At 40.6% G+C, this 25924-nt stretch overlaps 1 protein-coding gene across 1 annotated transcript in view; it reads right to left on the bottom strand.

Moving 5' to 3' along the window:
- Window positions 1–507: 507 nt before the first annotated feature.
- LOC108101729 (cytochrome P450 307a1) overlaps window positions 508–25924 on the bottom strand; it is an 88948-nt gene continuing 63531 nt past the window's right edge. Inside the window, 3 exon segments of the mRNA XM_043207598.1 lie at window positions 508–1016; window positions 1018–1834; window positions 1837–1917. Of these exon segments, the coding sequence (XP_043063533.1) occupies window positions 710–1016; window positions 1018–1834; window positions 1837–1917 (1205 nt within the window). The 3' untranslated portion in view covers window positions 508–709.

Raw genomic sequence — 25924 nt, 5'->3', positions numbered from 1 at the left:
GGAAACGCCAGTAATGGCAGTATAGACATCATACAGAGAGCCCAATCAAAGATCCTGAGAACTATCACCGGGGCACCGTGGTACGTCCGAACCGAAAATATTCAGAGAGATCTGTGTATACCACCTGTTACCTATGAAATAGCTGAAATAATTGAAAAAATACCACAATAGACTGTCCGTAAGGCCTAAGGGGCATCACCCAAAAATAAAAAGTAACACTGTAGTTTAATAAGATTTGTAAACATATTGTTAGTTCCCTAAACGAGAAGATTCAATATAATAAAGCACAGTATAAAAAAAAAAAAATTATAATCATAAAAGTGTCTTTCTCAACGTAGGCGAGAAAATGGTATTAGCCAATTTTAATAAATTAAAAAGCTTTTATTTAAGAAAAACTCTCTTTATTTCACCGTTCACTTTGTTTATTAAAAACACCTAGCTTGTGGTCCGTTATAATGTAGGTGTGTGCATTGTAAGTTCCCTATCCGAATAAAAAACTCAAAATTATATATTATAAAAACGTATATTTATCTGTAGGAATTCAGTCTCCTTAAAATTTATAATGGTAATTAATTTCATTAAATTATTTATTAGACAGTGCAAAAACTTTTATGTTCGTTTCAAAGTAGCAAAAGTATTAATTAGTGAGTTTCCTTCATATAAAATTCATACTTTATAGATACAATATACCTTAAATTGCTGAAAGAAGTTAAGTTCTTCGTCGTAATAATATATCAAAACATTTTGGAGGTAAAGCCACAGTCGATTTTTCTATCTTTATTTTTGATAGGTCCACACAATTAACATTATAATTCTGTATAATATTTGCAAGTAATAGAAACCCAAATCCTTTGACCAAATTTTGTCCAATGCATGTGCGCTTGCCTACACTAAACGGAAGGAAATGTGGAATATTTTTTTTAAGCTGAAATTTCTGTTTGTGAAACAAATTCTTTTTGTTTTCATCTTGGCTGTATTTCAATTCGGGGTCGCTTCTTTGATTTTTATATGATTTTTTCTAAAAATCTTTCTGGCTCAAAGTGATCGGGATAGCTCCAGATCTTTTCGTTCATATTTAAAATAAATGTATTTACAAAAACGATTGTGCCTTTAGTAACGCCAAATCCAGATATCACTGTGTCTTCCATTGCCACATGAGGAACAATGGGAGACGATGAACATCTCAAAACCTCTAAGATCGATGCCATAGTGTAGGGCATATCATTCATATCATATAGGGTTATATATCTTTCGCCCTTGTTGGAAACTATATCTACCTCCTGCTTAATTTGCTCACCAATCGTAGGGTTTTTAGCAATATATGCCAGTGCCAACATGACTAAATTTCCAACTGCTGAGTGCCCGCCAATAAAATCTTCCAACATAAAAATTATTGTATTACGCGACACATTTTTGTCCTCACTTAGGCTTTTTAGTAGAGCATCAGTAAAATCTTGGTCAGGCTCATCTAAATTAATATTTTTTTCCCGGCGACATATAATTCTGTCTAAAATAAATCTACGTATAGTAGTTGACCAATGAACTATTTTGTTTATGTGATGATCATAAAACGGCGTTAGCCACGGTAGAAAATCGAAGGAATATCCTTGGTTAATTTCCCAAAAGATTTCATCAAAATACTCTATGACTTTTTTAAAATCCTTATCGTTGTAATTAAACCGAACTGAACACATATATTTACAAAACATATTGGCGCTGGCTTTAAGAATTAAAGGTTTTATATCGAATGAGTTTCCGGGTAAAGTATTTTTGAGCTGGTTCAGTAAGTAATTGATTTCAAGGACTCCGATAAAAGACATCTTTGAAAAATAGGGGAAGCTTCCCGAGGAGAACAATGTCGTCTTGCCAGGTTTCTCCGTCTTTGTTGTAATTGTGACCAGTCGCACAGGGCCAATGCTATGAAAAAGAGATATTTTTAATTATTTTTAAATTATTTAACAAGAAAGGAAGCTAGCTTCGGCAAGCCGAAGCTTATATACCCTTGCATACATTAAATATGTCGAACAAAATACATAAAGGCTAAACAACATCGAAGCTGTGACGATTTTTCTATTAATTTTCCATATTGTTCATATGACGGCTATACGATATAGTCGTCCGATTTTGATGAAATTTATTTTGAAACTCAAGACTCATTAGAAAACTCTATGTTCCAAAAATAATGATTGTCTGATGAAAAACAACGAGATATTCATTTTATTTCCGTTATTTCTATACAGATTTTTCGATCTATGACAGCTATATGATATAGTACTCAGATTCTTGCGAAATTTTTTTCTCGATTTAAAAGTATTTAAAAAACTTGATGTTCCAAAAATCATGCTCATGGGATTTAAAACAACGACATTCTAATTTTTTTTCCATTATTTATATATATTTTTTTTATCTATGGCAACTATATGATAGATAGAGTTATCCGATTTTGATAAAATATAATTTGAAATTCAATAGCAGTTTGAAATCTGGAAGAAATCAAGTCGATCTGATCAAAAACAGCTGCCTGAGAATTTTTTAATTCATTCTCTCGTATGGGAGCTATCCGATATAGTCGGCCGATCCGGCCCGTTCCGACTTATATACTGCGTGTAATAACTACACACCTTTTGCGAAAGTTTCAGCAAGATATCTTTAAAACTGAGAGACTAGTTTACATAGACACCGACAAACGGACAGACGGACAAACGTACAGACGGACAGACGTACAGACGTACAGACGGACAGACGTACAGACGGACAGACGTGCAGACGTATTTGGATTCTGATCGTGATGCTGATCTCAAATATATATATACTTTATGGGGTCTAAGGTGTCTCCTTCACTGTGTTGCAAACTTCTGACTGAAATTATAATACCCTTTGCTCTGCAAGGGTATAATCTATATATTGTATATAAAAATGGAGACAAACAAGAAAGGAAGCTAGCTTCGATAAGCCGAAGCTTATATACCCTTGCAGTCATCAAATATGTCGAACAAAATGCATGAAGGCTAAACAACATCGAAGCTATAACGATTTTTCTATTCATTTTCCATATTTCCGACTATAGATCATATGGGAGCTATATGATATAGTTGTCCGATTTTGATAAAATTTAATTCGTAATTTAAGAGTCGTAAGAAAACTCTTATTTTCAAAAATCATACTTGTCTGATGAAAAACTACGATGTTAAAATTTTACTTCCGTTATTTCTATATAGATTTTTCGATCTTTTCTATGGCAGCTATAAGATATAGTTGTCCGATTTTTATGAAACTTTTTTCTCAATATAAGAGTTGTTAAAAAACTTGATATTCAAAAAATCATGCTCTTGGGATAAAAAACAACGATGTTATCAATTTATTTCCATTAATTCTATATATATTTTTTAATAGAGTTATCCGATTTTGATCAAATTTAATCCGAAATTCAATAGTAGTTAGAAAACGCCATCTGGAAGAATTCAAGTCGATCTGATCAAATACAACGGCCTGAGAATTTTTTATTTCATTCTCTCGTATGGGAGCTATCCGATAAAGTCGGCCGATCCGGCTCGTTCAGACTTATATACTGCGTGCAATAACTACACACCTTTTGCGAAAGTTTCAGCAAGATATCTTTAAAACTGAGAGACTAGTTTGAAGAGAAACAGACAGACGGACAGACGGACAGATGTACAGACGTATTCTGATTCTACTTGTGATGCTGATCAAGAATATATATACTTTATGGGGTCTGAGGTCTCTCCTTCACTGCGTTGCAAACTTCTGACTGAAATTATAATACCCTTTGCTCTGCAAGGGTATAAAAATGTGCGGATCTGGCTCAAATTTTTTTCCAGTTATTTGTACCTGCCAGAAGAAGGTTATAGCATAAGAAAATTTTTGGAAAACCTTCTGGAAAAGTCGCTAGCGGCTCAACAGATGTACACAATGTTGTACGTAAAAATTTAAAACACCCTACAAAGATCATAGCTGCGTTGATATTGTGTATCGATGAAGTCGGTAAAAAAATATTTAAACAAAAAAATCGAGTGAGCTTAAAGTGATCTATTACACTGTGCGACAAAAAAATGTTTAAGTTGATTTTTTCTTATTTTTCACTTCTAATAATCAAAATAAGAATATAAGTTTGTGGATTTGTTAATATCAATAGCCAATCAGCTTTTACGCACACTTAAATGTCCCAAAAACGCGCGTTTTTGCATTTTTCACAGCCTTATAATTGGGAAAATATTTTTTCACCGTTATAAGCGTTCATGCAAGTTCAATATCTATTAATTAAAATGTATTAGGCAAATATACCGTTAGGCTTTTATCACAATGCTTTAAAATTTTGTTCTCCCAGCTCTATACTCTGGGCGACTACGTATGGAACTTATTACGCGAGGATACCTCTGAAAAAACCAAAAAAAAATAACGAAAAAAATTCACTTTAAAAAAAATAATAGTTTATTGGAAGTAAAAAATAATATTTTGTGTTAATTATTTTCATAATTTGGTCGGTTGTGGGCACCCCTACGTATATTTTCACAAAATGAAGATTGACTTTTGTTGGTAATGTCATTCGCAAGCAATTACCCTATGTATTTTTTATGCCAAATATCAAAGTAAACGAACGCGTTTGCTTTTTGAAATGAACTAATTTGTTTTTTTTTTGTGATTGAAAAAGGTGGTGAAACTTTATGCAAAGATTTTCAATAGTGTATCAATTAAAGTGAATCGACTAAAAAGGTAAGTGTAATGCATTTTTATTTAGTCAAAGCATTATACTAAATGGAACAATATCGATTTGAATCAAAAAATTTATGCAAACACATTTTTTAATTACTTCTTAAAATGTCTGCGAAAGTTGGTTGTGGGCACCAAAATTGGGTGGGTTGTGGGCACCCGTTTTTTTTTGTCAAATTTTTTTATTACCTACAATTTCTTGTAAAATTGTTTTCAAAATTTGTTTGGAACCCGCAGCCAACTCCATTAATTGTGACATCTGCGATCGAGCTTTTCATCCGAAATGTGTGGACATGCGGGGCAGTCATTATACATGTCAAAATTGTGTTTCCGACGATGAATAACGCCTATGTAGTCTTTGAAATAAATAAATTGTCATTTTGTTGATATTGGTTGCGGTTTTTTTTTTCATACTATTCCATTTGCAGCATTTTTTCCCAGGGTGCCCACAAAGGGGATTTTAATATACCTGGAACTACTTGGTCCTCGGATGATAATTCCAATGCTTTACACCCCATAGGCCAAAATGAATTCATTGACGGTCTACTTGACATACCTCTGTGTCAGGTAAACCATGTTCGAAATTCTTTAGATCGCTTACTTGATTTGTGCCTCGTCTCAAATCCTGAAAGTGTTGTTCTTTCTAGAGCAACTCCACTTACGCTGCCTGAAGATCCATATCACCCTGCTTTCGAGGTGACTATCGACACTGGTATAACAGTTAAAAATAATGCTATAAAGCCAGCCAAGCGAATTCATTGTTTTCGCAAGGCAAACTTTCTGAGACTTAATCATCTTATATCTGGCAATGACTGGTCCGATCTCTATTCCTGCAATAATATGGAAGACGCCATTACAATTTTTTATTCGGCAATCAAACTGTTTTTTAACTCATGTGTTCCGCTATATAACCCGTCAACATCCCATAAACCACCTTGGTTTAGCAAAGAGTTGACACACCTTAGGAATTTAAAGTCCAGACTTTATAAAAAATATAAAATTTCAGGTTGTCAGTCTGTTTTTGGAAAATACATAAGAGCTCGGTCAAACTTTACCGTGCTTAACGCTCAGTGTTACAAGAATTATTTAGTCCGTTGCAGGTCCCAGTTTTTACGGGATCCCAAACAGTTGTATAATTTTGTCAACACTAAGCGCAGATCATGTTCCTTTCCGCCTTCGCTCTCGTTTGAAAGTAGGACGGCTAACACTGATCAGGCAATAGCTGATCTGTTTGCCCAATTCTTTCAAACAACTTACTCCACAGTGTCTCATTCAAGTGAGCAGTATTTATACTCAATACCTAAGTCGAACCTTATATTTCGTCCCACCTTAAACGAAAGCTCCCTACTTTCGGATCTTCAACGTGTTACACCAGTTTACTCCCCAGGTCCTGACGGGATTCCTGGGTGTGTTCTTAAACACTGTGCAAATGCATTGTGTAAACCCCTTCTCAAGCTGTTTACCCTATCCCTACAAACTTGTCAGTTTCCCCTTGTTTGGAAAGAGTCATTTGTTATTCCCCTTCATAAAAAGGGAAGCAAGTCGGATGCTTGCAATTATAGAGGTATTTCTAAATTGTCAGCAATTCCAAAGCTTTTCGAACGTGCAGTAACCCCCCACTTAAAGCACCTTTGTAGATCAATCATATCTCCATGCCAACACGGATTTATGAAACGCAGGTCTACCACAACAAATCTTTTAGAGCTCACATCCTTCGTGATAGATGGCATTAAAAATAATTTCCAAACTGATGTCATTTACACAGACTTCAGTAAAGCATTTGACTCTGTAAATCACTTCCTAATGATTCGCAAACTTATATATTATATTATATTATTAGGGGGGGGAAGGTTACCTCGACCCAACTGAATCTATTGTACCCCCTATCTGAGCTTAGAGCTCACCCATCAACCCGGCTCCTTCGATAAGGTTAAGGAGCTTTATCGGGTCGATGCTTCCAGAGGTCCCAAGTGTAAGGAACCTGGACCCGAGGGTTCTGCTCCTCAGGCTACTTAGTGCTGGGCAATCTGATATTATGTGTATTGAGGTTTCATCCTCGTTATCACAGAATCTGCATGTTTTCCTGTTTGTAATCCCTATATTAAATAGGTGTCTCCTTAGTTTACAGTGTCCGGTTAGTAAGCCGGTAACTATCCTAAGTGATCTCTTCCCTAGTAGTATAAGTTTCTTAAACCTCTTCATGTCATAATTGACGATGAGGGTTTTGGCTTGTCTTTGGCCTGTGGTGTCTACCCAGCAGGCTTGCCTCATATGTACCTCTTCTGTTCTTAGGTAATCTTTGACTGTGTGTCTGCCTATGCCACAGTAAGGCTCGGGTCCTATAAGGGGTCTTTCCGCCCCTAGTTTTGCTAGCCTGTCGGCTAGTTCATTCCCGGATATGTCTTTGTGTCCTGGAATCCATCTTAATGACAGCCTGTTGTTGCTGCCCAGAAGGTTCAGCTTTGTCCTTATTTCTCGTACCAGCTTCGAAGTGATCCTATTGCTTCATAGTGCAGTAATTGCCTCTCGACTGTCCGAGCGCAATGTCCTTGTTTGTGTACCCACGCTTCATATTGAGCTCTGCACACCGTCCTATGGCGCAAACTTCAGCTTGGAATATGCTGGTGTATTGGCCTAACGATTCATGGTATTTGATTCGTGGTCCTACTACTCCAAGGCCAGTGCCTTGGTGTGTTAAAGACCCGTCCGTATACCATGCTATAGTGTGACTCGCCATGGAGTGTACTTCCTTCATGGCGGTCCATTCTTTCTTGTTGCTCAGATGAGCAGAGAAATTCTTTTCAAAGATGAATTCTACTGTCATTTCGTCCCTGGGGTGTGAGCTCAGGGGAAGTTCGACTAGTAGTTTTGCTGCATCCCTAGAACTGAGGATGCGGTCACTGCCATTCCCACAAGAAGTGATTCTTAGTAGGGTGGCCTTCCGCTGTAACTCTACTACGCAGTGTAGCGGAGTGAGTTCCATGAGAACTTCCAGTGCCGCAGTGGGGCAGTTTCTCATTGCTCCTGTCATACATATGCATGCCAGTCTTTGCAGCCTTTGGAGCTGTTTCTGTGCGGTAACGAGCTTAGCTCGTTTACCCCAGGCTACTGACCCATATGTGAGCATTGGCCTCACAATTATAAGGAATAACCATCTGATAATTTGGGGTGAGGTCCCCCAAGATTTCCCTGCAATTTTCCGACAGGTGATGAGAGCCCTGAGGCACTTATCCACTGTCTTTTGCATATGGGTTGCAAACGTTAGCCTTCTGTCGAAGGTAACTCCGAGGTACTTAACTTCCCGGCTTATTGCTACGGGAGTACCTAGTAGTATGATTTGTCTCATCTTCTTCAGTTTGTACTTCTTTGTAAAAGGAACAATGACTGTTTTTGCGGGGTTGAGGTTAAGCCCAACTTCCCTGCACCAGTCGAGCGTTATCTTGAGTCCGAGTTGGACAATATCGCAAAGCGTTTCTTCAAATTTCCCTTTGGCTACTATTACTATGTCATCGGCATAGCCCTGACATTGTATTCCTCTGTCGGCGAGTTTCTTTAGTAGTTCATCTACTAGTAGGCTCCACAGTAAAGGAGACAAGACTCCACCTTACGGACATCCTCTGCTTGTGGCAACGGTCATTGTGCTGTTGCCAATGGTCGCCATTGCCTGCCTGGAGCTTAACAAGGCTCCAGTCCACCATCTTGTTGTCGCGTCTATATTCCTTCTGGCGAGGGCCGCTAAGACAGCATCATGCGACGCATTGTCAAAGGCTCCCTCTATATCCAAAGAGGCGCAGATTGCAACTTCTTTGTTGTCTACTACCCCTTCAAGAGTGTGACAAAGTTGGTACAGTGCAGTGTCTTGGGTTGCAGCGGACAGTCCTTAAGAACTGTGCTCCTAATGTGGTAGTCTACCAGCTTTTCCAACGTTTTAAGGCAAAACGAGGTTAAGCTGATAGGTCTGAAGGTTGGTGATGTCTTTCTTCCCTGCTTTGGGGATGAAGACCACCCTAGCTCTACGCCACGCATTTGGGATGTGTCCAATTGCTAGGCTGCTTAGCATCAGTCTCCTTAAGCGGGTTAGGAGTAAATCCAGTCCCTGCTACAGGAATGATGGAGAGATACCATCCAGACCAGGTGACTTAAATGGCTGGAAGGTCCCAATTGCCCATTTAAGTCTCTCCGGAGAGACTAGAGACTTGGCAATTGCCCAGTCCTCAGCGCTTGGTCTGAAGTGTCTTGGAGTGGACGGTGCCTCCATTGGGTTGAACGTATCTTCCGCCAGGGGTGAGCTCCCGGGGAAGTGTGTTTAAAGAGTAAAGCTAGTTTATCCCTGTCGTCGGAAGTGTAAGCGTTGTCACATTTCCTCAGGGCTAGGTTACTTTCTGGTGCAACTTTGGCCATAGCCTTGTGCAATCTTGCCCCTTCATGGGCTGTGCTGATTGCCTCACAGAAGTCTCTGTAGTTCTTCCGTTTGGCCTTCCTGATCTCTTTGTTGTAGAGCGTCAGGCTGTGTCTATATTGTCTCCAGTTATCCTCGCTCGTTTTTGCTCTGTTGAAGAGCCGGCGGATGGAGATTCTGAGCAAACTTGACATGATGGGGTTTCCAGCAGATCTTTTAAGTTGGATCTTTAGTTATCTCAGTGGCCGAACGCAAAGAGTCCTTTTCAAAAATTCCTTAAGTAGTATCCTCAGAGTTACCTCTGGTGTACCACAAGGAAGCCATCTGGGACCATTACTTTTTACCTTGTTTATCAATGATCTTCCATCGATCATTGTGCATTCCCGCGTACTTATGTACGCGGACGATGTAAAACTGTGTCTGCAGTATAATGATTACTCCCGTCACTTAAACCTTCAAGCAGACCTAAACAATTTTCAAAACTGGTGTAACGAAAATTTACTGAAATTAAACAGCTCTAAATGCAAGCTGATGACGTTTTGTCGGGTCAATCCACAAAATGTCACCTATTCACTAAGTGGTGGTGCCTTGGAAAGAATAGCGCTTGTTGACGATCTTGGCGTCCAATTGGACCCGAAACTTAAATTCTCTGCTCATATTTCGAACATGGTTAGTAAAGCTAGGGGAATGCTTGGATTTATTAAACGATGGTCGAAGGAATTTGAGGATCCTTACGTTACCAAGGCTTTATTTATATCGTTGGTCCGGCCAATCCTTGAGTATGGGGCACCCGTTTGGAGTCCTCAATACGGAGTACATGCTGATCGCATAGAATCAGTACAAAAAAACTTTTTAATTTTTGCCCTACGCCGCCTAAACTGGAATGCAAACCTATTCTTACCCTCATATTCTCATAGATTGCTCCTCATAAACTTGCCCTCCCTTACTAACCGTAGAACGATGCTTGGTACCGTATTTATTCATAACCTTATACGTGGTGAAATTGACTGTCCTTACTTGCTGAGTAGACTAAATTTCTCGGTACCAAGTAGATTTACTAGAAATTACGCTCCTTTAATTTTAAATCTTTGTAGATCTAATTACGACGTGCATGAGCCTTTCAGGGTACTTTGTTCAGACTATAATAGACTGTATTCTTTAGTATCTTCTTCTGACTCTCTGGAACTCCTAAAAAGATCAATACTAACATTTCTGGCACAAAATTAGATCGTTAAATTTAAAATTAAAATAACATTTAACTTTCTTTCATCACCTTTCGTTTTTAAATTTTTTTCTTTTAAAAATCGCGTCAAAATTTATCGCGAATCGTGCCGTACGTTACACGGCGGTCGCCCCTCGGTCGGTTGGGCGGGATTGTGGGCCGTGGGACTACGCGCGAAAAAAAAAAAAAAAAAAAAAAAAAAAAAAAAATTTAGCTGAAAATTGCGATTTTACAAAAGTCCATATGAAATTTTTTCGCATGACAAAATCAAGTATGTTTCTTCATAATTAGTTAGCTTAGGTCTCTAGCTTTACACAGATACCCATATGTCCAAATAATATGCACTAGTTCGGTAATTATAAGCCAAAAACGAAACTATGCCCACAACGGGTGCATGTCATAACGCCCAGTGTCATAGCGCCCGCGGGCGTTCTGACACTTCTAAAAGTGTCATATCGCCCGCACCGAAAATGTCACAGCGCCCGTGGGCCTTATGACATTTGCAACCTGTGTCATAACGCCCTCAATTTAGTAAAACTTGCAAAACGAGTTTTTTGGCAGCCTAATTAATCAAAAAAATGATTTGATTAGGTGGGACACCACATTTGAAGAGCAGTCATGCTTAGATAATACTAAAGATGAAGATGAGGACAATACTTTACACTTTAGTCAAATGGTTGAAGTTCTTAAATGTATAATTTGCCTTGACACTCCGCGTGATGTGGTACTATTACCTTGTAGCCACTTCAAAATATGTTTTGAGTGCTACAAAGTGATGAAAGTGAAAGCGGCGAAGTCTCTATTGCTCTGCCCATATTGCAGGCAAATAGTAGACAGCCAAATCAAAGTTTATCAATAATGTTTAAATGAAATAAATGACATGTTAGCACAATTTTGTGTTTAAATTTACTTTATTAAAAGCGCAAGCAAAAATTGTTTTACATAAAAATCGCGCGATTTAACAAAATGTTTGTTTAAGTTACTTTTTGATTGTTTTCGGTTAAGGTGCATAAATTATGCACAAAAATATCTATGCCACCTTTTAAGTGATACGATTTCTTTTTTCATGGTAAATTTTATGAAATTATTATTATGAAAATAATTAACACGAAATATTATTTTTTTTTTTTACTTTCAATAAACTATTAATTTTTTAAAAGTGAATTTTTTTCCAGATTTTTTTTGGCTTTTTCAGAGGTATCCTCGCGTAACAAGTTCCATACATAGTCGCCCAGAGTATAGAGCTGGGAGAAAAAAATTTTAAAGCATTAACGGTATATTTGCTTAATACATTTTTATTAATAGATATTGAACTTGCATAAACGCTTATAACGGTGAAAAAATATTTTCCCAATATGTGATTATAAGGCTGTGAAATATGCAAAAACGCGCGTTTTTGGGACATTTGAGTGTGCGTAAAAGCTGATTGGCTATTGATATTAACAAATCCACAAACTTATATTCTTATTTTGATCAGTAGAAGTGAAAAATAAGAAAAAAATTAACTTAAACATTTTTTTGTCGCACAGTGTAATCAATAATAAGCTCACTCAGTTTTTAGTATTATGAGAAACACATGCTTTTGAATTAAATTTATTAAATTTTCCGTGTTAATTAAAAAACTATTTTGATTTATTTTAAAAACCGATTACGAAGACAGCAACCATAAATAAACAAAAAAAAATGTTTTTTTTGTTTCTTTTGCTCAGTGCATCTTCCGGGTATAACGACGAAAAATCGTCGGTTCCTTGAAAGTCGCTATAACCGGATTCTACTGTAATTATTATCTATACTACTATACTTAAGTTTTATGTACAACTGACTGCACATATTGATCTGAGGCAGATTAGTATTCATTTTTCCTTTTCACTTTTAAGCAAGATTTTCTATTGTTTTCTCGCCAACAAAAATTTGTTAATCGATTAAATCTAAAAATGCTGTTTTACTTTGGATGCTTTCTCATAAACACTATTAGGTTTAGAAAATAGGGAAAAAAAAGAATGGAAACTAGCTCTGACGAATTTTAGAAATTCGAATTTCTTGCTGCGTTGGTACACGGATACCCACTGAGACGGCTTCACTAATTTTACGTTTTCTTGTCTCTTTTTTGACCGATCCTTCTGAAAATTAGAGATTATAACAAACAGTAGGTATGTAATTTTTTATTTATAAAAAAAAATATAATATGACAGCAACTAAGCGAACTCGTATGATAAAAAGTTCAATCTTTATAAGAAATTCATAAATTCTATTATCGTATCAAATTACTTAAAAACGAGCACAACAACATAAAAGATATGTCTAATTTTCTGCTCAATATTTATAATTTCTCTAATTGTTCCTATGACAGGCCTTCCGATTTTTTTTCAGATCACTTTTTTTCGAAAATGGTATCGCTATTCTACGGCAACATCGATGTTTTTAAGAAACAATCATAATTTTTTGAATATAGTGGTTTCTAATGGGGGTTCGGTAGCCCAGCAGGTAGAGCGCTGGTTTCCGAGCCGAAAGGCCCGGGTTCGAATCCCAGGCTCCCCGAGAAAAAAATGGTCTTTTTTCCGAAGCTTCATTATTTCTATGCTCTACCGCTCACTTAACATTATTAACAAATTTCGGTTCCCCGAAGCCACACAACCCCCGTCCACTAAGTTGCTACTTAGTATAAACACTCGAAAAAACAACAAGTTCAGTAGTAGAAAGGACGTTTCTTAATCATTCTCGCCGCCGTAAGATGGCACACCAGTAGAAGCAGAAAAAAGCTCCCCAGGCCTCACTGGGTCTATTCTTCGCATTCCTCGCCAGATGGCGCTGCGATGCAAACATGCGCCAAATTGGCGACACAAAGTGTGTAACCACCGCACGCCTCTCCTAGATGGCGATAGGTGGCAGCCCCACCACTAGGATAGATCGCTTCTGGCTAATTGTGGAAATGGCAAGGACATGGAAGTATTCGAACTGCGAAGTTGATTTTCCAGATGCAATGTGGGCAGAGCTAGTGACGACAGGAGTCTACATTCTTAATAGAACCGGAAAATCATCCAAGGAAGGAGTCAGTCCCTACGAGTTGTGAATGGGGTAGAAACCCAGGATCAAACATCTCCGTATTGTTGGATCCACCTGCTACGTCCATGTACCAGCTGAAAAGAGGAAGAAAATGGACAAGAAGGCAGTTAAAGGTGTGCTCATAGGATACGATGGTGACGAACGTTACAGAATCTACATTCCAGACATTCATCAAGTCATCGTGTCAAGAGATGTTCAATTCGAAGAAAGACCAAAAGAATGTGAATGTAAAGTCAAGCTACCACTAAAAGACATCGAGAATGATAGTCAAGATGAGATCAAAGACGATGTCAATAATAAGGAAGAGATCAAGACCAAAGAAAATGATCCTGATGAGCCATCAGTCAACACTGAAGAAGAGTACGAGTCCTTCACTGAAGAAGAGTTTGAGTGCAACACTAAAGAAGAGACAAACAAGAGAGTACTGAGAGATCGTTCAACCCTAAAGTTGCCCCAGCATCTTGAATATTATGCCTTGATAGTAGAAGAGGTCGTAAATCAGATGACTGAACATCCTGTGATGCTTGAAGATGCCCTAAGAAGCAAGGATTCAGCAGATTGGAAGAAAGCCATGGATCAAGAAATCGCCTCGTTGAAAGAAAATCATACTTGGACTTTAACCGAACTTCAACCAGGTGCAAAGGCGATACCATGCATGTGGGTCTTCCGGCTAAAGAAAAATCCTGATGGCAGCATTGATAAGTTCAAAGCAAGACTCGTTATCAAAGGATTTAGTCAACGTTACGGCATTGTCTACAATGAAACTTTCAGTCCAGTGGCAAAGATGGGAACAGTTAGACCGATACTCAGCATCTCAGCGAGTGAGAAGCTGTATTTGATGCAGTTTGATGTATCAACAGCCTTCTTGTATGGACAACTCGAAGAAACCTCTATTTATGAGACAACCAGCAAATTATGAGGATGGATCCGTTCATTCATTCATGTGGCTGCCGCGGCTGGCGTGGCAGTAGCGGATGCGATCAGACCAATTTTTGACGACATTCTCGAGCGTGTGGGGCTGTATCTGGCCAATAACTTCGCCGATTTCGGCTTTCAGGTCCTCAATTGCTTGTGGATTCTTGGCATAACACTTATCCTTAACGGCACCCCAGAGATAATAGTCCAATGGAGTCAAATCGCAGCTACGAGGCGGCCAAGCGACCTCGGCACGCCGGCTAATAACGCGTTCGCCGAACTTCTCACGCAGAAGATCGATTGTGGCATTGCTTGTGTGGCACGGTGCACCATCCTGTTGAAATCAAATGTCCTCCACGTCCATTTGGTCGATAATAGGCCACAAAAAATCGGTTATCATGGCTCGGTAGCGCTCGCCATTGACCGTAACGGCTCTTCCCGCACTGTCTTTGAAGAAAAACGGCCCAATGATACCACCAGCCCAAAATCCGCACCAAACAGTCACTCGTTCGGGATGCATTGGTTTCTCCACGATCACATGAGGGTTTTCCGTTCCCCAGATACGGCAGTATTGCTTATTAACATAGCCGCCAAGATGGTAATGCGCCTCGTCCGAGAAGATGATTTTTCGTCCAAATCCTTCATCAGCTTCCAAACGCTCTTGAGCCCATTTAGCGAAGCGAAAACGAGCCAAATGGTCATATGGCTTGAGCTGCTGAGTCAATTGGACCTTGTAAGGTGTCATACCGAGGTCTTTATGCAAAATCCTCCTCAAAGAGGTTCGTGAGATGTCCAATTGTTGACTTCGTTGACGAGTGGAGGTTGTCGGAAGATCGCGTATATCTTTGGCTACAACAGCAATGTTTTCAGCAGTACGAACAGTTGACTCACGTTTTCGTGTTGTTTTGTTGTTCAGTGAACCAGTTTCAAAATTTTCCAAAACAAATCGGGAAGGTGGCATTTCGCGACCATACTTTGTACGCAATTTCCTTGCAGTTTCGGCAACTGATTCGTTACTTTGGAAGTAAAATTTTACCATTTCCCAGCGTGAACTGGAGTTGATATACTGAACAACTATCGATATGCAACTGACTTATGTGGTGACGTTCTCGAAATAACTATTAGTTCAAAAAGTGACCACTACGTGGCCCACCCTGTATTCGAAAGAAGAACGGACAGAAACTCATACTTGTGGTCTACGTGGATGATGGTCTTCTAGCAGCAACAGATCTCACCGAGATGGAAACATTTATTGGAGAGTTAAAATCGGATTTCAAAATCGTCTCAAAGAAAGCAGATTGTTTTATGGAGACTTGAAATGGCACAAGAAGAAAAGTGCATTATGGTTTGTCAAAATAGATACACACAGAAAATTTTAGAACTTTTTAATTTTCCAGAGTGCAAGCCAGTTTCAACTCCGATGTTAAAGGGCACAGAAACTTCAAGCTGACGGAAAGCTGACGAGCCAAACAAATTACAGGCAGGCAGTTGGAGCACTGATGTACTTTATGCTTGGCACGAGACCAGATCTGGCATACAGTGTGGGGTTCATTTCGAGAACACTGGAAAATCCTACTCAAGAGGATGTCGTGTGAGTCAAAAGAGTCTTCCGATTTATAGCAGGGACTCTGGACCTGGGAACCGTTTACCGAAGCAATGTAGAAGTGGGACTTTTACAAGTGTTCAGTGATGCAGACTTTGGCGGTTGCATTAAGGCAGGGCCTTCGACTTCTGGAGTCGTCGTGAAGTATGCAGGAGGCGCAGTTTCCTGGACTAGCCAACGACAAGCAGTTGTTGCGACCTCAACTACCGAAGCAGAGATTATCGCAGCGAACGAGGGAGCCAAGGAAGCGATTTGGTTAAGCAGACTCTTCAGAGGGATCGTCAAACTTAACCCTCTAATGCCACTTTCCACAAAAACGCATGTGAAATGAGTGCCTCAAGGCACTCTTGGGGCTTAGAGGGTTAAAGATGTTCCCATCATACAAATTCTACTGACGCCTCAATTATCAAGCTTACTGAATAAATTGATATTTACTTTAAAAAGTGTTTTTCCTTGAGCGAATAAAACTTTAATATCTTCAACTCATGCGTAAAATCCGTCCTACTATACGGAAGCGAGACGTGGCTCACAACGCAGAAAACCATTCAGCAATTGCAGGCTTTCACCAACAAGTGTTTCAGAATAATATGCGGGATTTTCTGGCCAAACAGAATCTCCAACATAGACCTCTGGGCTATGACTGGTGGAGATGGATAGGCCATGCACTGCGAAAGTATAAGAATAGCATAGTAAGAATTGCACTTGAGTGGAACCAGTGGAAGCGGTCGAGTAGGCAGACCCTTCAACAACCTTTCTATCCAGGAAACTCTTGCGGCATCAAACTCTTGTTCTGGAGTTTATGATTAAACAAAAATCTGCTTAAATGTGCCCCCACCTCGAAAAAGTTTTTAAGCCAAATCCAGAAACTTATGGATTTTCTCTTCTACCCCCCAACAATGGAAGCTACCATGCCAATCGCTTTCCAAATACGAAATGTTGCAGAAGTAATACAAGTTCAAGATATAAAGCAAAGCAAGGCTCCGGGATATGATCTAATCAGTAATAAAATGATTACTGAATGGCCGAACATTGGGATTTGGGATTACTCACAAAAATATTCAATAGCATAATGAAACAGTTTAAGAAGTCTATCATCACGATGATTCATAAAGCTGGATAAGATGCAACCATCCTCAATTCGGACTATCAGCCTACTATTTGAAAAACCCTTAGAAATTTGAAATTGAATTTGAGTTTTTGGTGAACAGGTCTTTTGTTGGCTCTCATTGTGCTAGCATTTCTCGATCCGTTCTTTACGTACTGCTTATTAATTTCAAATAGCTCAACGAAAAGCGCTAAACAGAAAACATAAATGAAGACAGCAAGAGTCTCTTGCTCAGAACGAGAACGAGAGAGTTTGCAGTTCTTCGGTTGTGCTCGCAAGAGCACGCTAGAAGAAAACGCTCGCCTGTTACCATATTTGCGAGCTCTGCTCAAAAATGTTGCATATTGCGATTTCAAAAAAATAAAAAGTTTTTGCAACTTAAGCTATAGTTCAAGATTTATTAATGATGCTGTATTCAAAAATTTGGTGCGCCAAAAAAAAAAACATAAACTTCTAACCATTAGCTTAGATGGTACAGTATTAGCGTTCAGTAAAGGTAATGTCAGAAAGGCAATATAAGCAAGGACTTATACAAAATAAAACCAATTTAAGATATTAACTCAGCAAATGAAGATGTCTTTATAAAGATTGTTCATACATTGTGGGCCTTCAAGCCGTATGAATCAGCTACCTATAGGTCTGCTATGTCGCGAGTACACAACGAGCTACAGGCTTCTAACATTATGGTCCCTCAAGGTACTTTGTAGTTTCCCCATACTAATACCATACGGTAAAAGTTTTAAAAAACATAAGAAAAAGTAAAAATAAATAAGTAAAGAAGGTGCGCGTTTACTAAAGAAGGAATCGTAAGGGAAGCCTGAACTTAACCAATAAAGAAATTCATAAAGTAGACAATCTTGACATAAAGTTTATTTCGAATTAAGCTATCATGACAAAATCAACAAATGTGATAATAAAATTTGTAGAGCTAATGCAACCTTAAAAAGGAAACTTGCGAGACGAAGAAGAGGAAGAAGACGAAAAACAACATTAAAAATTTGGCATCTAAGTGAATTTTTATATTAAAGAGACTAGGAGCTCTACATTTAATGAAACAAACCATCCTGTTGGCAAGGCTCTTTGAGGTACTGGCTAACTGATCAAGAAACACACTGTGAGTTGCCATCATTTGCAACATCCTATATACAAACTACATCATTACACATCGATACCCGAAGCGAGTTCTTAAACCTATCCGCTGTATACTGTTCACCATGCTATTCCATTTCCAAAGATGAAAGTGTACAGTTCTTTGGCCTATAAGGCGGCATGAAGGATCTCGCTTCACCAACTCCAAAGGAAGACAACTAGAAAAAACAAGCTTGACCTTTTCTGTCCAGGTTAACCTACAGATCCCAATAAAAATAACGACTTCATTAATTTTACCGTCACAAAAAGAGTGCCTAGAGCACACTTTCACGTGGATTACTTAACAAATCATTCATCAGATCACTTGACCATTTTACTTAATCTCTGCGACCATCCACAGCTTTCAACACTCACACATTTTCTAACATCCAGTAAAAAAATTTGCTTAATAACAGAAATTATGTAAGTAACCATAATAATGACTTCGCACTATAAAAAAGAGATTGACAGCTATCGAGGTGGACGCCGAGATACGTTACTTCGTTGGCTTGGGGGATCTGTGTGCTATTCAAGTAGAGCGGAGGGCATGTTTGTCTGTTGAGAGTAAACGTTATGTGTTTACACTTTTGCTCGTTTATTTTGAGCTTTCCAGTCGGATAGCCACTTCTCTACTACCGTGAGGTGGTTGGCTTATTGGGATGTTGCACGGACTGGGCATGTGGAGCGGCTGAGGATCTCCGTATCGTCGGCGAAGGTGGATGTTAGTAGTCGGTCCTTCGTGGGAATATCCGCAGTGTAAAGGACGAATAGAGTGGGTCCAAGTGCGTGTCCTTGTGGGACTCGAGCTTCGATTTTGTAGTTGTCGGAGGTTATTGTGTTGAACCTTACTGTGAAGACTCTGTTTTAGAGATACGACTCAAGTAATTTATGAGTGTACCCGGGAAAGTGTGTTTTAATTATACGTATGAGACCGTTGATCCAGACGCGGTAGAATGCTTGAAATACGTCGAGGAATATCGCGCTGCAGTATTCTCTATATTCGAAGGCTGTGTAAATCTCTGATGTTATTCTGTTGACTTGCTCGATAGTTCCATGTTTTTCTCTGAAGCCAAATTGATGGGTTGGGATAATATTATGAGCTCCCATATATGGTAATATGCGTGTTAGAGGGCATTTTTCAAACAGTTTGGACAGGCATGATAATAGACTTATTGGTCTGTAGGAGGACGGAATAGTCTGATCTTTTGCGGGCTCCTGTATCATTTTGATTATTGACTCTTTCCATTTTTTTGGGTAGTAGCCAAGACTTATGATCCCATTGAAGAGTTTACAGATGACCTCAATAGCACAGTTTGGAAGTTCAATTATCATTTTTTGAGTTATTTGGTCACCGCCGGAAGCCTTTTTCGGTTTTAGCCCCCGGATGACTTTGGTGACCTCGTTCGGTCGAAACGATGTTATTGTAGATTCGCTTTCAGTTTGGATTTGCGGCAGAACAAAAGAACTTGCAGCGGGATTCGGTTGGAAGACGCCCCTGAGATGTGAGGCAAATGTTTCGGCTCTGTCTGTGTCGCTGTGCGCCCAGCCACCTGAAGAATTTTCTATCGGGGAGACGGGTTCAACCGGAGAGCATAGGTTTGCGTGAGCTCTCCACCGGAGAGCTTAGGTTGGCATAAGCCCTGCGCAAAAGATGCTTTGCACTAGTTGGAGAGAGTTTCTCGATTTATCTTAGTTGTGCGTTTTTGGCATCTTACTTCAGAGCCCGGTTTAGTTTGTGGGTGGCTTTATTTGGACGTTGATTTGAGCATGGCGATCTGCTGGTTTTCCACGCCCGTCGCAGACGCCTCTTTTTCAGAACGAGCTGTTTGCAGGTTGGTTTTGAACTTCTTTATTTGCACGTCATGTCGTTGTGGTGTTGAGATCCTGGCTGGATCTCTCTCCCTCTTCCATGGCGGCGGTAGAGCAGTCGATGTTAAGCTCAATGTTAAGCTCAATGTTAAGCTCAATGTTAAGCTCAATGTGGGAACTGACGTACTTCCTGTATTTCATCCAGTCAGTTCTGTGCGATGTTAGTCTGTAGGTGTAGTTCGAAATTTCTGGGCTTTATAAAAAGGTTATCAACAATGGAGAGTGGTCTGATGAGAGATCCGGTGGGGCCTTGGCGCTTATTAGGTTGCGTGGGATGTTTTTTGTAACCGCGAAATCAATTAGATCTGGGATCTTTCTGGAATCTGCTGGCCAATATGTGGGGCTACCAGGAGAAACGTAGTCCAACTTATTTCTCTCGTTTATAAGTGCATTATAAAGTTGCCTTCCCTTGGGAGTAACGAGGCGTGATCCCCAGTGTGTATGCTTTGCGTTGTAATCTCCAGCAGCTATGAAGCGATCCCCAAGTGGGTTGTAGAAATCCATGAATTGACCTTCAGAGATTTTAAAGCGAGGTGGGCAGTAGACAGTACAGATGTAAAGGTTGTAAAGGTTGAATTTTGGAAATCTCCGCAGACTACGCAGACTGACCGAAGTGTGCAATACGTCCTGTAGTGTGTCCAAACTCCTGGCAATTTGTGCATTGCACTGGGCCGTTCCGTTTATGTGGTTCTTCCACGGTGACCCTCCGATGCAGCAAGAACTGCAGCTTGTAGATCGGGTGCACTTCATTTTTCTTTATGGTTTTGCTATCTGGCTCGAAACTTGACCTAAAAAAGAGTGGTTGCGGCTTTTTGTTTTTGTTGATAATGTTGCTAACAGAGAATCCCTTGTCTTTAAGGGCTTATCTCAGAGGGGCAACGTCGGGTTCGATTCCTTTTAGTACTATTTGTAGCCCTTTGCTGCTTTTTAGATGGTAGGTGTAAAAGTTATTTTTGGTTTCCTCCAGGTATTTATACTTGTTGATGTTCCCTTTAATAAGAGAAACAACATGAAAATTTTCATCCCCGACCACCGCAACAATTTTGTTGACCAGGGCGTTTGAGCTTTTTTCCGTAATGTAAATAGGTGGGGGCTTTGGTTTCTTTTGGGTCACTTGCTCCGGCTCAGCTTGGCTCTCACCATCTGCTAAGAGGGAAAATCTTTTGCTGTTGTTGGAAGTCCTGGTTTTTTCTTTGGTTTGGTTTGTGCGGTTTATCTTTGGTTTGTTACCAACTGTGTTTTGCGGACTAAGCATACGCTTAATCTGGATGTAGCGATCCATTCCGGTCTTTATGGCCGAAACCGCTTGTTCCTTATCAAAGCTTACGGTTTTTGTTGCCGTTGCAGTTGGCGATGGAGCCGTTGACACCGTTTTTGCAATATTGGTCGTTGTTTTAGTTGTTGGCGTTACTTTTGCTGAGGTAGCATAAATTGTAGTACAGCTTGTTGTTGGTGCGTCTCCCATAGAAGCCGGTGGCGGTGGGGTCTGGCATTGAGAGTAGGACTGGAGATCGACAACGAGCTCGTGCTTTCGACGGCCAGTAGGGCCGAGCAATATTTCGCTCGCCGCTCATTTATTTGAGTTTATCGCGCGTGGAAATATTTGTGAAAAACTGTATTATATTATTTATATAGTTTGATCGCGGCTTGGCCCATTATACGCGACACCGTCAGTTGACTTTCTCGAGGGTATCGACTTGGGTAAAAAGGCATGCTTAGCCAATTTTAATTGCCGGTTTCTATCGAACCATTTTTACAAGTCTAAGTGCTAGTTAGGTCCCGCAAAGATTAAGTCCCAATAATGAAATCTCAAAGAGATGTTATTTTTAAAGCGAGCTGTTGCTTGTGCGGTCTGTACACGACTGCCAGCTTTTATTGCAATGTCTTTCTTTCTTATCTTTATTCTTAGGCTAAGCTTATACATGTTGGTTACAATTAAGGGTATACAAATAGGTATAATTGGATATGTGACTCCCTCAAGACAAGTTTCTGCAATCTTATTTGTAGAAATTTATAAATTGTAATTACATGTATAACTCTTATAAACTTATTTTAATTTTGCAAAGTGTATTTTCTTTTGACTTGGCCTTTGTATATTTTTGCGTTTGCGTCTTCATTTGATATTAGGTAGTTTCCATCTTGATGATAGTTTTGAACTAGCTTATACTTAGGATTTGATTTACCAATTTGATAATTTTTAACATAATCATATTCAAAATTGTCGCTATTAATATAATTATTTTTTAAATTTAAGAGTTCCTTATTATATTTAATTTTTTCCGCAATGTTTTGTTGTTGTTCTGCACTTAGGATGTTGTTTAGGAAATCGATTGGTTTTATCTTTGTAATAGAGTGAATAGTATTATTATAGCATACCATTGCTTTAAAGACTTTGTTTTGAATCGTATCATTGTTTTTCTCGTCTGCATTGAAAAGTCGGATGTGCTCATTTAATGTCAAGTGTAGTCTCTCAAGATCTGAGTTCCCTGTTTTTTTTATACGGTGTCGTAAAATAGATGTCTATATTATTATCTATGGATGGGATGGCTTTCAGTCGTACAGAGTAAAGTTTTCTGATCGCGGTCAACTTGGTGGCCGCCAGTGCGATCTCTGTTTTCGAATGATTGCAAGTTGACAAACAGCCTCCTCGTGGCACCTCCTGGGTAGCATCCGCTAGATAGTGAGCTAATGTGTGCAGCGAATTCACCCGGACATTAAACGGTTGAGCGCAGGGTTTGGAAACCGCCTCGTAAAAAAAGAAGCCCAGTGAAAACCAAAGCGAAAGCCTCGGATAGGATCCCCCCTTATGTTGACGACCACCGCAAAACGAAAAAGGACTACGATTTAAGGATATGCACCTGGAATGTCCGAACCCTTAATTGGGAAGGTGCCTCTATCCAACTGGCGGATGCCCTCGAAAAATTAAAGGCTGACATTACCGCCATCCAGGAAATGAGATGGACAGGACAAGGTTGCTCCAAGCGAGGAAACTGCGATATCTACTACAGCTGCCATGCGGAGAGGCGCGAATTTGGATGCGGATTTGTAGTAAGCCGGAGACTTCGCCACCACGTCTCCAACTTCACCCCAGTGAGTGAACGACTGGCTACAATCCGCGTCAAAGCTAGGTTTTTCAATCTAAGCATAATTTGCGCGCACGCCCCGACGGAGGAGAGGACGATGCTGTAAAGGATGCATTCTATGCGAGACTCGAGGACACATACGACCGCTGCCCAGACCACGACGTGAAGAATATCCTCGGGGACTTCAACGCAAAGGTCGGGCGCGAACGCATCTTTTACCCCACCGTCGGTCAACTCAGCCTCCATGAGACCACCTCGAACAACGGTCTCAGGCTGATTGACTTCGCCGCGGCGCGAAACATGGTAGTGAGTAGCACCAGATTTCGGCACCTCGACATCCACAAGGCCACATGGCTGTCCCCTGATCAAAAGACGCGCAACCAGATTGATCACGTTGGTATAGACGGAAGGCATGCCTCAAGTGTGATGGACGTGCGTACGTTTCGTGGAGTCAACATTGACTCGGACCACTATCTTGTCGCAGCCAAGATACGCATGCGGCTATGCCGAGCGAAAAACATACGCCCCATCACGCAACGAAAGCTTGACGTCACTAGGCTGCGATCACAACGGACAGCAATGGCCTACTCCAATCACCTCTCGGAACTGCTCCACCAACCTATCCCTCTCCCTGTTGACGCCGGCGGACTCTGGGCGCACATTTCCCACTCCATGCGAGCTGCTGCTGAATCAACCATTGGGTTCAAGCGCCCACCCACACGGAACCAATGGTATGACGAGGAGTGTCGCGTCGCAGCTGCAGCAAAAAACGCCGCCCACAGAAAAACGCTGCAGTCTGGCGCAACGCGAGCTATGTGTGAACGTTACACGGAGAAAAGGAAGGAAGAGAGGCGACTTTTCAGACGGAAAAAACGGGAGCAAGAAAAGCGAGAGTGCGAGGAACTTGAGGTGTTACGAGACAGGAATGATGTTCGAAAATTCTACCAACAAGTCAATCGTCTGACACAAGGTTTCAAGACCGGAGCATCTAACTGTCGGGATGAAAATGGAAATCTCGTTACGGATACGCAGTGCACGCTGAGGTTATGGAGGGAGCATTTCTCCAAGCTGCTAGCAGGCGATGGTGGCACCAATCCCGCCATTGGAGGAAGCAGCCCGATACCACCAATCGACGACAATGTGGACATACCACTACCTAGCCATGACGAGGTCCGAGTTGCTATAACGCGGCTCAAAAACAACAAAGCAGCTGGTGCTGATGGACTGCCTGCAGAGTTGTTTAAGGCCGGCGGCGAAGAGCTGATAAGGTGCATGCATCAGCTCTTGTGCAAAATATGGCTAGAAGAAAGCATGCCCAACGATTGGAATCTCAGCGTCCTTTGTCCTGTACTGAAGAAAGGTGACCCGACGATATGCGCCAACTACCGGGGAATCAGCCTGATTACCATCTCATACAAGGTCCTATCGAGCGTAATATGTGAACGACTGAAGCCGTATACCAGCACACTGATTGGACCTTATCATTGCGTCTTCCGACCTGGTAAGTCCACCATAGACCAGATCTTCACATTACGCCAAATCCTGGAAAAAACCCACGAGAATAACATCGACACACACCATCTCTTTGTCGATTATAAAGCTGCATTCGATAGCCCGACGAGGGAACGCCAATTACTGCAAAGCTAATACGGCTTTGCAGAATGACATTGAGCAGTACTATTAGCTCTGTCAAGGTAGGAACGAACCTCTCCGAGCCTTTTAATACCGTTCGAGGTTTCAGACAAGGCGACCCCCTGTCGTGCGATCTCTTCAACTTCGTGATGGAAGGGGTACTGCGGAAAGCCGGTGTACATCGATCTGACACTATTTTTTATAAAAGTGTCCAGCTCCTTGCGTATGCCGATGATATTGACATCATTGGCCGCAGCAAGCGTGATGTCACTGCTGCATTTTCGGCTATCGAAAAAGAGTCGGCAAAAGTGGGTTTGGCGGTAAACGAGGGCAAGACGAAGTATATGCTGTCTACAAGCAGGGAGGCGCGGCGCCTAGACTCCCATGTGGTAGCGGACAGCTATACCTTGTCTGAGTAAGCAAATGTGCAATAGAGACCTCTCTCGCCGAACAAAACTAACACTCTACAAGACACTCATCCTACCCGTGCTTTTATATGGCGCAGAAGCATGGGTAATATCACTGACGGATGCAGCAGCGCTTGGAGTGTTCGAGAGAAAAATTCTTCGCAAGATCTTTGGTCCCGTTCGGATTGGGGACGACTTTCGCATTCGGATGAACCACGAGCTGTACGAGTTGTACGACGAAGTGGACGTGGTCCGGCGCATCACGATACAACGTCTGCGCTGGCTCGGCCACGTTGTGCGTATGGATAAAGAATCTCCAGCTCAGAAGGTGTTTGAAGCGAGAGTCGACTACGGGCGACGACGAAGGGGACGACCAAAGCTCCGTTGGAAGGACCAAGTGGAGGAGAACCTGACTGCACTGGGAATTTCCGATTGGAGGAGGCGCGCGAGGAGCAGAGGCGCCTGGAGGGAGACGCTGAGGTCGGCCAAAACCCGAATCGGGTTGTAGTGCCACCTAATAAAAAAAAATATTATTATCTAAAAGAAACTTTTTTATGCAATTTATATTAAACTAGCGGACCCGGCGAACTTTGTCTCGCCCCAAATTAACGATTTCATATAACCCCAGAGTAATAACACTGTGCGACAAAATTTAACAAAATCTTTGTTTAAGTTACTTTTTTGATTGTTTTCGGTTAAGGTGCATAAGTTATGCACAAAAATATTTATGCCACCTTCTAAGTGATAGGATTTCTTTTTTAATGATAAAT

The sequence above is a fragment of the Drosophila ficusphila genome, unplaced genomic scaffold, assembly GCF_018152265.1.
Source record: "Drosophila ficusphila isolate 14025-0441.05 unplaced genomic scaffold, ASM1815226v1 contig_2, whole genome shotgun sequence".
Lineage (NCBI taxonomy): Eukaryota > Metazoa > Arthropoda > Insecta > Diptera > Drosophilidae > Drosophila > Drosophila ficusphila.
Note: the sequence above shows the minus strand (reverse complement) of the source record. Positions and strands in the feature narration are given on the sequence as shown.